The 13154-nt window shown below is 34.3% G+C and overlaps 1 protein-coding gene across 8 annotated transcripts in view; it reads right to left on the minus strand.

Annotated features, from left to right (window-relative positions):
* Window positions 1-13154, minus strand: part of TXNDC16 (thioredoxin domain containing 16) — a 136821-nt gene that overhangs the window by 119430 nt on the left and 4237 nt on the right. For 6 of the 8 annotated variants that reach the window (XM_027841658.1, XM_027841672.1, XM_027841668.1 and 3 more), the window contains 2 exons: window positions 5219-5417; window positions 3806-3888 (listed from right to left, as the gene is read on the minus strand). In XM_027841658.1, the coding sequence (XP_027697459.1) occupies window positions 3806-3888; window positions 5219-5390 (255 nt within the window). In that variant the 5' untranslated portion in view covers window positions 5391-5417. Of the gene's footprint in view, window positions 1-3805; window positions 3889-5218; window positions 5418-13154 lie in introns of those variants that run through there. The other 2 variants (XM_027841663.1, XM_027841677.1) reach the window with 2 other exon arrangements.

The following is a 13154-nucleotide window of genomic DNA, read 5'->3' on the forward strand; positions in this document are numbered from 1 at the left end:
TGAAATATAAAGACTCATAAAGAATTAAAATAAGGGATTGGAGCTATTATACCTCAGCTTAAACAAAAAAAAATCAAGGGTAATAATCATGATCTTAGACAACACAATAGCATAAGTAGACATGATTAAAAGAGATAAATAGGGAAACCACATTTTGTTGAATGATACCATAGCCTATTACTTAATTTCTATACATAATCTACATACACCAAATCTAAATATTTTTAAAAAAAAGCTAAATAAGCTATCGAAAGAAATGGAGATTAAAACTATGCTAGTGAAGGACGTTAATATATGTATCCTTTTCAAAGCTAGAAAAATCTAATTAAATAAATAGGCCTATGACCAACAACAACCCAGAAAAAAACTGAGTATAATCATACAGGGGAAAAAAGTAAATTTCAATGAAAAAGAGGATTTCTAAGCATTCCTGATGAAAAGACCAGAGTTGAGTAGGAACTTTGAAATATAAAAATGGGAGTCAAGAAAATATAAAAAGGTAAATACAAAGTGTGCAATTAGAAGGGACTTTATAAAGACGAACTATTTACCTCCTGGAGGAAAAGGAATAATAAAAGTGTGCCTTCAGAATGTTACTATCATCAGGGGTCATAGAGGGAGTCAAATAAGACAGAAGGTCTTAATGCAGTTTTGTTATGTTTTACTGACATTAAAAGAAGAAAAGAAAAGGAAGGCAAAAGGAGGTAGGAATTTATCTCATAATCAGAGTGCACAAGTAGAAGTCTATACAAAGAAGGAAGGGTTGGGGGGAGAAAGTGTCACTCAAACCTCACTTTCATCTGAACAGGTCAAAAGATGACAAAACATACAAACATATACATAAAGAGTCTGAATGTATTTCTACACCAACTCACCAGAGAAACAGTAGGGAACCAGGAGAGGAGAAAGAGAAGTATAAAAGAGAAAGTAGATTCAGGGAGGGATTAATTATAAATAAAACCCTAAGCTTGGAAGTTTAAAAGGGAAAAAAAAAGCTTATTAAATACAATTACTAAACTATGTATACATGTATACTAAACTGTGCATACATTTTACATATAAGGAAACTGAGTGATTTGCCCAATGCCTTTCCATGACACCTGAATGCCTTTCCCACATTTACAATTGTTCTCCCTTCCTAATTATAACAACATGCACTTGAGGTTACCTTAAACTCAGAAATTATCTACAAAGTGCTTTTTGTTTGCAAGTAAAACACCTTGGAAAAGTGTGCTAATAGACATAAAGAAGAAACTAGAATTATAGGTTCTGGTGACAGGCCAAGGACTGAGGTAGAGGTAGGGTAAGTGACAAAAAAATTAAGGATCAAGTGCAAGACTAGCCAAATTAGAGGAGCCTGTATCAGGCACCAAGAAGGTCAGGAGCTCCATAACGCAAACTTGGGTTGAAAGACTGGCAGAGTTTAGATTACAGTAATAAAGAATTTCTAGGCTAAAGAGCTAGAGTTCATTTGGTTCATTTATATGAAGGCACTGATTCCTCAGAAAGCAAAATACCAGGCTCATGAGTGCCATTTCTTAAAATGCTGCTATGAGGATTCTCATTACAATGCCTCAGAAAGGCAAGGATCATAAAACTTGGAGCTGGAAGGAACCTTGAGATCTAGTCATAGGATCATAGATTTAGAACTGGAAGTGACCTTAGAAGGCATCCAGTCCAACTCCCTCATTTTATAGATGATGAGTCCCAGAGAGGTTAAGTAATGAATGGAGTCAGCATTTGAATTTTTGGTCTTTGAATTCAATATCAGAACACTTTTCACTATTCTAACTTGGCTCCTCTAAGGACACGATTCTGCTCAAACCCAGTGACCTAAAGATATAGAGAAACACATCATCTTGTAGATTTAGAATAACCTTCTCTCAGAAATTAGGTTGATTGAGAAATAAACAAGTATAAATATACCTTTCAGGACAGATGAAGTACTTTAAGGACATCTCATTAATCTGAGGCAATTTAATAATACAGGATAATTTCTGCAATCAATTTTTTAAAATACCAAAACATTCTTCATAAAGACCAACAAATACTCTATATTTAAGCTTCTCAAGCAAAAATAATTGTCCAGTTATCCAGTTCCAAAATGTACAAGAGAACTACTCCAAATATGCTTTTGAATGCTAAGGTATGTGGTAGATGAAAAAAAAAATAAAATGGACACAAAGACAATGAATAACAGTCCCTGCCCTCAAGGAGTTTAAATTCTATTTAGATCTAAGATAGTCATTTTTCAATGTTTCAATATACATATACATATGTATGTATGTGTATGTTGTATGTATGTGCACATACATATGTATAAGAGGTACTATGAGATAACAGAGTTGGTCTTGATGCCAAGAAGACCTGGGTTCAAGTCCCACCTCTTACATACAAAAACAAGTCATTTAACCTCTCAGTGTTCTTGGCAACTTTCTAAAACTTTAAGTTTCAGAGAAGGTGCTGACTTGCCCTGGTAAAAAATGTTCCCTCACCAACAAGTTCCCTATACCAATGGAATCACAAGTCCAGAACCAGTATCTGTTTATCTACATTATATATAGAAATATATACATACACTACATATGTGTGTATATGTATACATACACACATACATATACACACACACAAAAACACACATATACATGTACAACTTCCCAAAAGTCTCAGGGAAGTTTTAACTATTATAGCTAATTATAGCTATAATAAAATGCACTGAGAGTTTCGGGACACTGTGAATTTGTAAATACACACACACACACAGAGAAAAACTCCTTAAGTTAATCACGTATCACAGTCTGGAAAATACATATTATTTATCCACTTCATGTTTATCTTTTCATAATTATGTATCTTTTTTAGGACATGCTGTGGAACATTTCCTATTACTGTGCATCCTCTTTCTATAATATTCTTTTAGCTATAAAAATTTCCAAGAAGAGATCTATACTCAATTTTTCATATGTTACATTTGAGTGGAAATAACAAAGTGACAAAAAGAATTTCTGCTCTGGAGTCAGAAGAGCTGGGTTCAAATCTCATCTCTACTACTTATTACCTATATGACCTTGGGCCTCAGTTTACTCTTCTATAAAACTGAGAGAGTAAAACTAGATGGCCTCTGAAATCTCTTCCAGCTCTCGATCTATAATCCTCTAACCCTACATACTTTCAAATCTGTTACTTTAATCTCTCGTTTAACAGAAGAAGTAAGAAACTTTTGAAAGATGGAGCAGTAAAATATTCTAGCAATCTCAATCACATTCTTGTTTTCCATAGCTGTTACTTGATAAATACTTGTTCAAAAAATTACTCACATTACCTTACTTATAGATGTCCATTATGATATGTGTTAACTAAAACTGATATAATATAAAACCAAAACCAATTAAATATGGAAAACAATCAGAGAAACAATACAGTTTAGGTAAAATACAGCCTACATATGGGAACTTTGATGAACAGATTTGTCTTTGCTTCTGTTTTCTGAAATATGAAGGAAAACATATTTCTGTACACTTGAGAGTATTGTGAAATACAGTAACAATAGGGGCAGCTAGGTGGCGCAGTGGATAGAGCACCGGCTCTGAAATCAGGAGGACCTGAGTTCAAATTCGGCCTCAGACCAAACACTTGACACTTACTAGCTGTGTGACCCTGGGCAAGTCACTTAACCCCAATTGCCTAAAAAAAAAACAAAACAAAGCAAAACAGTAACAATATCGAAATACTTTTAGATTCTCAGCTGTAAGACAGCAAAAAAGTATAAAATATCAGTGATCACACAATAAAAATGTTATTTTACCTTTGCAACTGAAATCCCATAACTACAAAGAGGTCCAGCTGCTTTTTTCAATTCTTCAAGAAATACAGTAATATCTAGAGAAACTCAAATAAGGACATAAAAATATTTTCTATTATTTGTCTCTTAAAAGTGAATTTTTAAAATCCAAGAGAAATTATTCAAACACAGAGCCTTACAACTAAGTACAAAAATTAATCCTGTTGACCCTACAAAGAATACACAAAGTACTTTGAAATTTTTAACATACTATATGTATAGTAAGTTTCAGCTATTATTGCTCTTTTCAAAGATCTTTGGCTCAGTTCTGTAAAACTCAATACACCAACAACCAAGCTTTACCTAGATCGTCTTTTGTAGGTTGTTGTGGATAAAAAAAGTTTACCATCCTGTGGCCAATCTTCTGGTGATTACCCTATTTCAAACTTACTTAGGCTGATCCTTGAAGGACAAATATAAAGTTTATGACGGGGCTTGTACTCAAGTAGTTCCGGTTTGGTAAAACATATTCCAAAGCACTGGAACAACCAATGAAGAAGATAAAAAATAAAAATTTGAAGAACAACAATTATTCTGATTTATATCACTCTTTAACCCTAGGTAGTTAAAAATATTATCCCCATTTTATAGAAGACGAAACTGAGGCTAGGCAGGTTAAATAAAAAAACCCAAAGATTACTCATATGGCTTAGTAGGTATCTGAGGCAGGATTCAGACCTAGATCTCCTGACTCCAACCATTCTAGCCAATGTCTTGCTGCCTCTCATTATTCAAGTTAGAGATTCCTCACAGCCACAATGGGAGTTCAGAGTCAAACTCTGGTGAAAAAGGAACACATAGTCAAAAATAAAAGTCAACTTATCACTTGACAGAAGTCATCAGCCCTCTAAAAAACTGGTACACCAGACTATTCACATATATTACTTTTAAAATTAATTTTTACCAATTTTTTATTGCTTTGCAATTACAGACAGGTGTCAATTTAAACTCTAAACAGAAATAAAAATTGAAAAAAAAGAAATAAAAATTGACTTCATCAGTAATATAAAAGAACAGTATTCTTTGATATGATGAAATAATACTATTAATTCTGTTTGACAGAAAGAAAAGTATAATTAATAGTGTTGCCAAAGTACACTATGTGCAAAAATATTAATGAGAAACTCAATTCTAAAAGTTGGTAACAGGAAAGGAATCTTTTTCCAACATTAGCACACTAAAAACATATGAAAATAAATCATCATGTAGCTTTTCAGAAACCATAATATAAAATTTCAAAATTTTTTCATTGCATTACAATTGCATTTATAATGTTTTGTATTAATTCTTGTAGTAATAAGGCTTGAACAACAGTTTGTTTAAACAGCAAAATAAGCATCATGAAAACATATATTGTATTTTTAAAAAAATACTAACCATCTTGACTAAAATAAACTAGGGAGGTTTTTCCTGTCTGCAAAATGCTGAAATATTCCTGAAGACTCAGTTCCATTAGAGTGTCTCTATTTCTTGCAGTACACTTATAAAACATACATATGAGCACAAAAAAGATGCTGTACATCCATACGCTTAATCTGGAAGACATCATCAACTAGAGATGTAAATACAGCAGCATCTGAAAGAAAAAAAATATGGGATTACTTTTGCATCCTTTGAGCTTGTTTTGGCAGCATAATAATTTCAGTAACTTCTTTTTGTTGTGGTTCTTCCAGTTATGAATATGGCCTAATACAACATTTCTTTGTTAATACTACTGATTTCTGGAGCTTATAACAGATCTCAATTACACGTATCAGGAAAATATTTTTTTGATATAATCACTACAATTTGTTAAAAGTAGTATTAAAGGAATAACTTCAATAAGGACCTTTGGCATTACATGATCAATTTTTTTAAATTAACATTATACTGGAAATTTCAAATCTAATTCTAGGCAGTTAAAAAGCTAAATATTCAAAGAATCATTTAATGCACTTTGCATAGAAAAGTACATAGAAAGCCAATGTGATCATAGCTGAATTTCCAAAAGTGTTATGTAAAAATAATGTTAGGCTAGACTTTAAAATTTGTTTACCATTCTGCATTAATTTAAGACATTTTTGTATGCTGAACACACTGAATGCTTTTTTCTATATCCACCTCATTCTATGTTCTCAATCAACACTTATTTGCTGAGGCTTCCGAACTTTACATACTTATTTTTTTCCTGTGTCTTATATATGCAACGGTCATCCTCCTTCTTTAAAGTCCTAATCTTAAAATTTATCCTAAACAAGTCTTTCTTTCATTAAGTTTTTTCCAAAGACAGCCTGCACTTTATAAAGAAAAAGATTTCAGAAAATTCATACAAATATCAAATATCATTGTAATTAAAAGGATTAAATATCTTCTCAGCAGGTCAGATATTAGGTATTAATTTTTTACTACACATGGAATATCTTTAAGAAATAACTGTACTCTAAACATGAGAGTATGAAACAAATACAGAAAAATCCATTTTAAACTTTTCTGGAAAATGGAGTGAATGCTACTTAAATTAATTTATAGAATTAATCAAAATATTCACATGCTATTTAATAAAACTGGAGAAAATATGAAGAACACAGGACCAAGGATACATGAAATCTAGATCCAGGAAAATGATAGATCAAGAGTTGGAAGGGACCTCAGAGACCAGAAAATCTAACTCCCTCATTTTACGTAAGGAAACTAAGGTTCATCAAAGACAAAGATCAAAAGAGAGTGACAGAGGCTTTTATACCACTTGAAAGAAATATAGTGCATTAAAAAAAAAGTATGCTGGAAAACAAAAGGACACAAACTAGGTACAGACCAACATCTCACATCATATACCAAGATAAGGTTGAAATGGATGCATGATTTAGACATTAAGGGTAACATCATAAGCAAATTACAAGAGCAAGCAATAGCCTACCCATCAGATCTATGGGAAAGAGAAGAATTCATAACCAACCAAGAGATAGAGAGCATTACAAAATGTAAAATAGATAGTTTTCATTATATTAAATTAAAAAGCTTTTGCGCAAACAAAACCAATGCAACCAAGATTTGAAGGAAAGCAGAAAGATGGGAAACAATCTTTAGGGCAAGTGTCTCTGATAAAGGCCTGAAGTGATTCAAATTTATAAGAATACAAGCCATTCCCTAACTGATAAATGATCAAAGGATATGAACAGGCAGTTTTCAGATACAGAAATCAAAGCTATTGATAGGCATATGAAGAAGTGCTCTAAATCACTTTTGACAAAAGAAATGCAAATTATAACAACTCTGAGATACTACCTCACACCTATCAGACTGGCTAATATGATAAAAAAGGAAAATGATTAATATTGGAGAGGATGTGGGAAAATTGGGCCACTGGTGCACTGTTGGTGAAGTTGTGAACTGATCCAACCATTCTGGAGAATAATTTGGAACTATGCCCAAAGGGCAACCAAACTGTACATACCTTTTAATCCAGCAATACCACTACTAGATCTGTATCTCAAAGAGATCATAAAAAATGCGAAAGGAACTACATTTACAAAAATATTTATAGCAGCCTTTTTCTTGGTGGCAAAATATTGGAAATTGAGGGGATGCCCAAGAATCGGGGAATGACTGAACAAGCCATGGTATATGAATATAATGGAATACTTTGTGGCAATAATAAATGATGAATAGGCAGATTTCAGAAAATCCTGAAAAGAGTTGTATGAACCGATGCAAAGTGAAATGAGTAGAACTAGGAAAACATTGTATACAGCACCAAGAACACCATGTGATGATTAACTATGAATAACTCAGCTCTTCTCAGCAACACAATGATTCAAAACAAATACAAAAGACTCACAAAGGAAAATGCTATCCATATCCAGATAGAGAACTGATGGAATGCAGACTGAAACATTTTTTTCCACTTGCTTTACTCTTTCTCATGTTTTTTTTTTTAAATCTGTTTCTTCTTTCACAACTGCCACTAATATGGCAACACTTTTTACATGATAGCACAAGTATAAACTACATCAAACTGCCTACCACTTTCAGAAAAGAGGAGGACAGAAAGGGAGGGAGAAAAATTTTAACTCAAAATCTTGTAAAAATACTAAAATTTCCTTAAATTTTTTTGACATATAACTGGAGAAATAATAAAATATTATTTTTTTAAAAATTTAATGGATCCTGAAAAAAAAAAAGAACCTCAAGGTAAATAATGAAGAAAAAAAAAAACGAGAAGAAGCCTATGTAACAGATGTCAAATACAAAGTATTAAGATTCAAAACTATCTGATACTGGTTATCAAACAGAAAAGTTGATCAATGGAACACATTAGGTACAGAACATACAGAAGGAACAGAGTAACATAGTGTTTGATAAACCCTATTTATACAGCCCTAAACTCTTTTCTAACTTTTAGGTAATTGATGAACTTTTTGTATCTTGAACTGGATGTCCTGTAGACATCTCAATTCATGTCCAAAACAGAACACATTTTCATCCCCTTCCTCAAACCCTCCAATCTTTTCAACTGCCCTATTACCAAAGGCATCACCATATTCCCAGTCACCTAGAATTATAACCTGTGTCATCTTCAACTCTTCACTCAAATTCACCCCATATATCCACTACGTCACAAAGTCTTGTTTGCACCTTCACAATAATTCTTGTGTACACCCACTTCCCTCCACTCACACAGCCACCACTCTGGTGCAGGATCTCACCTTATCACTCTTGGATTATTTATTTCAGAAGGCTTCTCATTAGTCTCCCTGCCTCAAGTCTCCCCCTACTCCAGCTCTCTCTTCACACTCCACTCAGCTGCCAAAGGGATCTTCATAAAGTGCAAGTCTGACTATGTCACCCACTATCTCTTCACCCCACACCACCTCACCCCACCCCAACCCATCAAAAAACTCCAGTGGATCCCTATTACCTCCAGTATCAAACACAAAAATCCTTTACAACCTGGCTGTTTCCTACCTTTCCAATCTTTTTGTATTTCACTCCCTTCCACATAGTCTACAGTCTTACAACATTGTCCTTTGCTATTTCAGTCACTCTTCAGTCATGCCCAACTCTTCATGGCCCCATTTGGGGTTTTCTTAAAGATACTGGAGTGGTTTCCCATTTCCTTCTCCAGCTCATTTTACAACTGAAGCAAACAGGGTTAACTGACTTGTCATGGCTCACATAGCTAGTAAACGTCTAAGGCCAGATTTGAACTCAAAAAGAAAAGTCTTTCTGACTCCAGGCCCAACATTCTATCCGCAGCACCACTTAGCTGCCAATTTCTTACATAAAACACTCTATATCCTGTTTCCATGCCTTTTCTCTGGCTGTTCCCAGTGCCTTGATTGCTCTTCTTCCTCATCTCTGCCTGTAAGCTTCCTTTGCTTCCTTCAAGAATAGCTCAAACTGGGGCAACTAGGTGGCGCAGTGGAAAGAGCACTGGCCCTGAAGTCAGAAAGACCTGAGTTCAAATTCGGCCTCAGACCAAATACTTGACACTTATTAGCTGTGTGACCCTGGGCAAGTCACTTAACCTAAACTGCCTAAAAAAAAAAATAGCTCAAACCCCACTTTCTGTAGAAGGCTGCTGTTACTACTGTCTTCCCTTTGGGATAATCTTCCAATCACATTATACAAATCTTGTACGTACAGAGTTGTTTGCATGTTGTTTGCATGTTGTTTCTCTCATTATAATGTGAGCTCCTTCAGGGCAAAGACCACGTTTTTGCCTTTTTTTGGTCAACACTTCACATAGTGCCTCACACACAGTAAGCACTTAGTAAATATGTGTTGATTGACTCATAACAAATAACAAGTCAAGTAAAATGGATCCATACAGTGGCTATGTCTGAAAATACATCTCTTTCTGCACCTGGATCCAACACTTTTGTGTCAAGAGTAAGGTAATATGGCTTACCCTTGTCTTCTGGAGTTATTAACATCTATCCCTGCCTCATTCCCATATTTTTCTCCACTGAGTTTGATATATATCCACACCAAACTCCTTGTGTGTGCATGTGTCTGTATGTTTAGTACATGTATTTGATCCTCTTTTGTCAGGTTCCAATAAGATTCATGTTCATTTCCCTTACACCCCCTTACTCCATGTTTATATATATTTTCCTGTACACCCTAATTTTGAGAAATAGTAGGTGCCATTACCATTTCCTTTCTACATCTTTTTTACTCGTGCTTTTATTTTTCCTCTTAAAACCCACAAAATAGACCCAATCCAACCCCAAGCATCTGTTTGCCTTAATTAAGTCCTTTAATGCCTTTTAAGACATTACAGTTTCCAGGGAACACTAATTTCTTCTCTCCCTATTATAGTGCTAGCACTTAATCATCATATAGCACCTTCTAGTTATTCAATTTACCTTTCCAGGTTTTATTCTCTTGTGTTTGCATTTCAAAGTTTTTACTCAGTTCTGGTCTTTTCATCAAGAAGGCTTGAAATTATTTTGTTCCATTATAATTTCTTCCAAAGGAACATACTTTTTCTGGGTTAGCTATTCTTGGGCATTAGTAGTCTCTACCATGTGCTTTTTGGAATATTATATTCCAAGCTCTCTTTTTCACGAAAATTGTTGTTGTCAAGTCTTATGTGATCCTGACTACAGTTTTTTAATAGTTGAACTTTTTTCTTTCTAGAACTTTAGGAAGATTATTTTGGCACAGGTGGATTGGAATGGGAAGATACTTGAGTCAGAGAGATCAAACAGAAGGATATAGTCTAGGCAAGAAGTGATGAAATCCTGCAGCTGAGTGGTGGCTGTGTGACTGGAGAGAAGGTGATGAGTAAGAGAGTTGCTGTAAGGGTAGAAACAACAAGACTTGGCAATAGGTTGGAAATGTGCAGTGAGTACAAGTAAGAAGTCAAGGATAATACTGAGATTGAAAGCCTAGGTGACTGGGAGTTGAGAAGAGGGGTGTTGTGGGGGCAAGAATGAATGATGCTCTGGGTATGCCAAGCTGGAAATGCTTACAAGACATCCAGTTCAGATGGTCAAGAAGTAGTGGGTAATACAAGATTAGTCAAAAAAGACATTAGGGATGGACCGATAGATCTAGAAATGATCCAAATAAATAAATGAAAAAATTTTAATTGGGAAAATTTGAGGGAAAAAGATGAGCTAGCAATAATAATGGCACTCAGAAAAGAAGAAATAAAGGGAGGCATTAAGAAAGAAACAAATGGGATAGCTTATGGGTTGCTGTTTTAAACAAGCAGTATGTAATAGAGTCACAGTTTTATATACAGTATACTTTCAATGTTCTATTTTGTATATAGAAATGCTCATTTTTTGATATTTGTTAAATTTAAATTTTTAAAAAGCAAAATAAAAAACTGTGTGAATGTTTATGTTTAAGCCCCATATTGCTGGATTCTGCTTTCTTAGAAACCCTTCCAAACTTATTTTGTGGGTGAATTTATCCCATTCACTTTCATGTTATGACTATTAATTATGTATTTTCTTCTATCATATCCTCTTTTATTTCTATTATGTGGTCTGGTGCTAATTTTATTGTTTACTGTACTGTACTTATGGGAGAAATGGTCTATAACTTTTCATTCAGTCAACTTAACCAGAAACCCTGGCTATGGTTATTGCAAGGGAGGGCTCAGTTGATAGGTTGTTTAATTTCACTGAACTGCCTTTTTTACATCCTCCTTTTTTATTCTTGGTTATAATGTATAACTTTCAGTTGGGGGAAGGGAAGAAAAGGAAGCTGAAATACATTAGGAAATCTAAGCGATGTTTAAAAAAAGACCATCAAGAAAAAGATTTTTCAAGAACTATTAACTTAAAAAAATCAAACTATTTTATTTTATTAACTCAGAGTTATTAATTATGTATTTCTTTCTATAATATCCTATTTCTATTTATTTCTATTGCTTAGTCTGGTGTTAATTTTATTGCTTATTATACAGTACTTACGGGAGAAATCATCTGTAACTTTTCACTCAGCAAACCCTGGCTATGGTTATTGTAAGGGAGGGACAACATAATTAATATCAGATGCCCAAGCATGTTGAGTGAAGAACTAAAATAGACTCTGTCTATCTCCACTAACATCTGAGTCACCTTGGGCAAATAATATAACTCAGTTTCTCCAGCAAAATGATAATACTACTTTCTTCAAAAGGATATTGACTTTATGAAGTGCTTTTCATTCTATGGAAAATATAATTATCATAATCTTTGTTATAACTAACTGAATTGGCATTGTTTCTATTTGTTGCAATAGTGACTGGAAAAAAGCAGTATTTGCTAACACGTTCAAGACCAACAATCTATTACAAGTTCTATTCTTCATTTTGCTCCAGCAAATAATAGTTATCATTGAACAAACTACAAACAAGCTTTACAAATACAGAAATCATTCACAACTACGCCCAAAGGTCAATCAAATTGTGCATTCCCTTTGATCCAACAATACTGTTACTAAGTCTGTATTCCAAAGAGATCATAAAAAAGGGAAAAGGACTTACATGTGCAAAAACATTTATAGCAGCTCTTTTTGTGGTGGTAAAGAATTGGACATTGAGGGGATGCCCATCAATTGGGGAATAGTTGAACAAGTTGTAGTATATGAATGTAATGAAAGTGCTATATGAAATATGAGCAGGCTGATTTCAGAAAAACCTGGAAAGACTTAGATGAACTGATGATGAGTGAAATGAACAGAACCATGAGAACACTGTCATGGTAACAGATCATGATCAACTATGATTGACTTAGCTCTTCTTTGCAATACAATGATCCAAGACAACTCCAAAAGATTCATGACGGAAAATGCTATCCACATCCAGAGAAAGAAATAATGAAGTCTGAATGCAGATCGAAGCATATTATTTTCACTTTATTGTGGGGCTTTGTGGTTTTTCCTTTTGTTCTATTTCTTCTATGACATATGTCTAATGTGGAAATGTGTTTTACATGACTGCAATGTACAACCTATATCAGATTGCTTGCCATCCTGGGGAGTGAAGGAGGGGAGGAAAGAAAGAAGAAAAGTTTAGAACTCAAAATCTTTTAAAAATGAAGCTGAAGGGGCAGCTAGGTGGCACAGTAGATAGAGCACCAGCCCTGGAGTCAGAAGGACCTGAGTTCAAATCCAGTCTCAGACACATAACACTTACTAGCTGTGTGACTCTGAGCAAGTCACTTAACCCCAACTGCCTCACCCAAAAAAAAAAAAAACCAACAACAACAACAACAAAACAATGCCTTTGGGACAGCTAGGTGGCACAATGGATAGTGCTCTGGCCTTGGAGTCAGGAGGACCTGAGTTCAAATCTGGCCTCAGACACTTGAAATTTACTAGCTGTGTCACC

The sequence above is a fragment of the Vombatus ursinus genome, unplaced genomic scaffold (genome assembly GCF_900497805.2).
Source record: "Vombatus ursinus unplaced genomic scaffold, bare-nosed wombat genome assembly UNPS02004746.1, whole genome shotgun sequence".
Lineage (NCBI taxonomy): Eukaryota > Metazoa > Chordata > Mammalia > Diprotodontia > Vombatidae > Vombatus > Vombatus ursinus.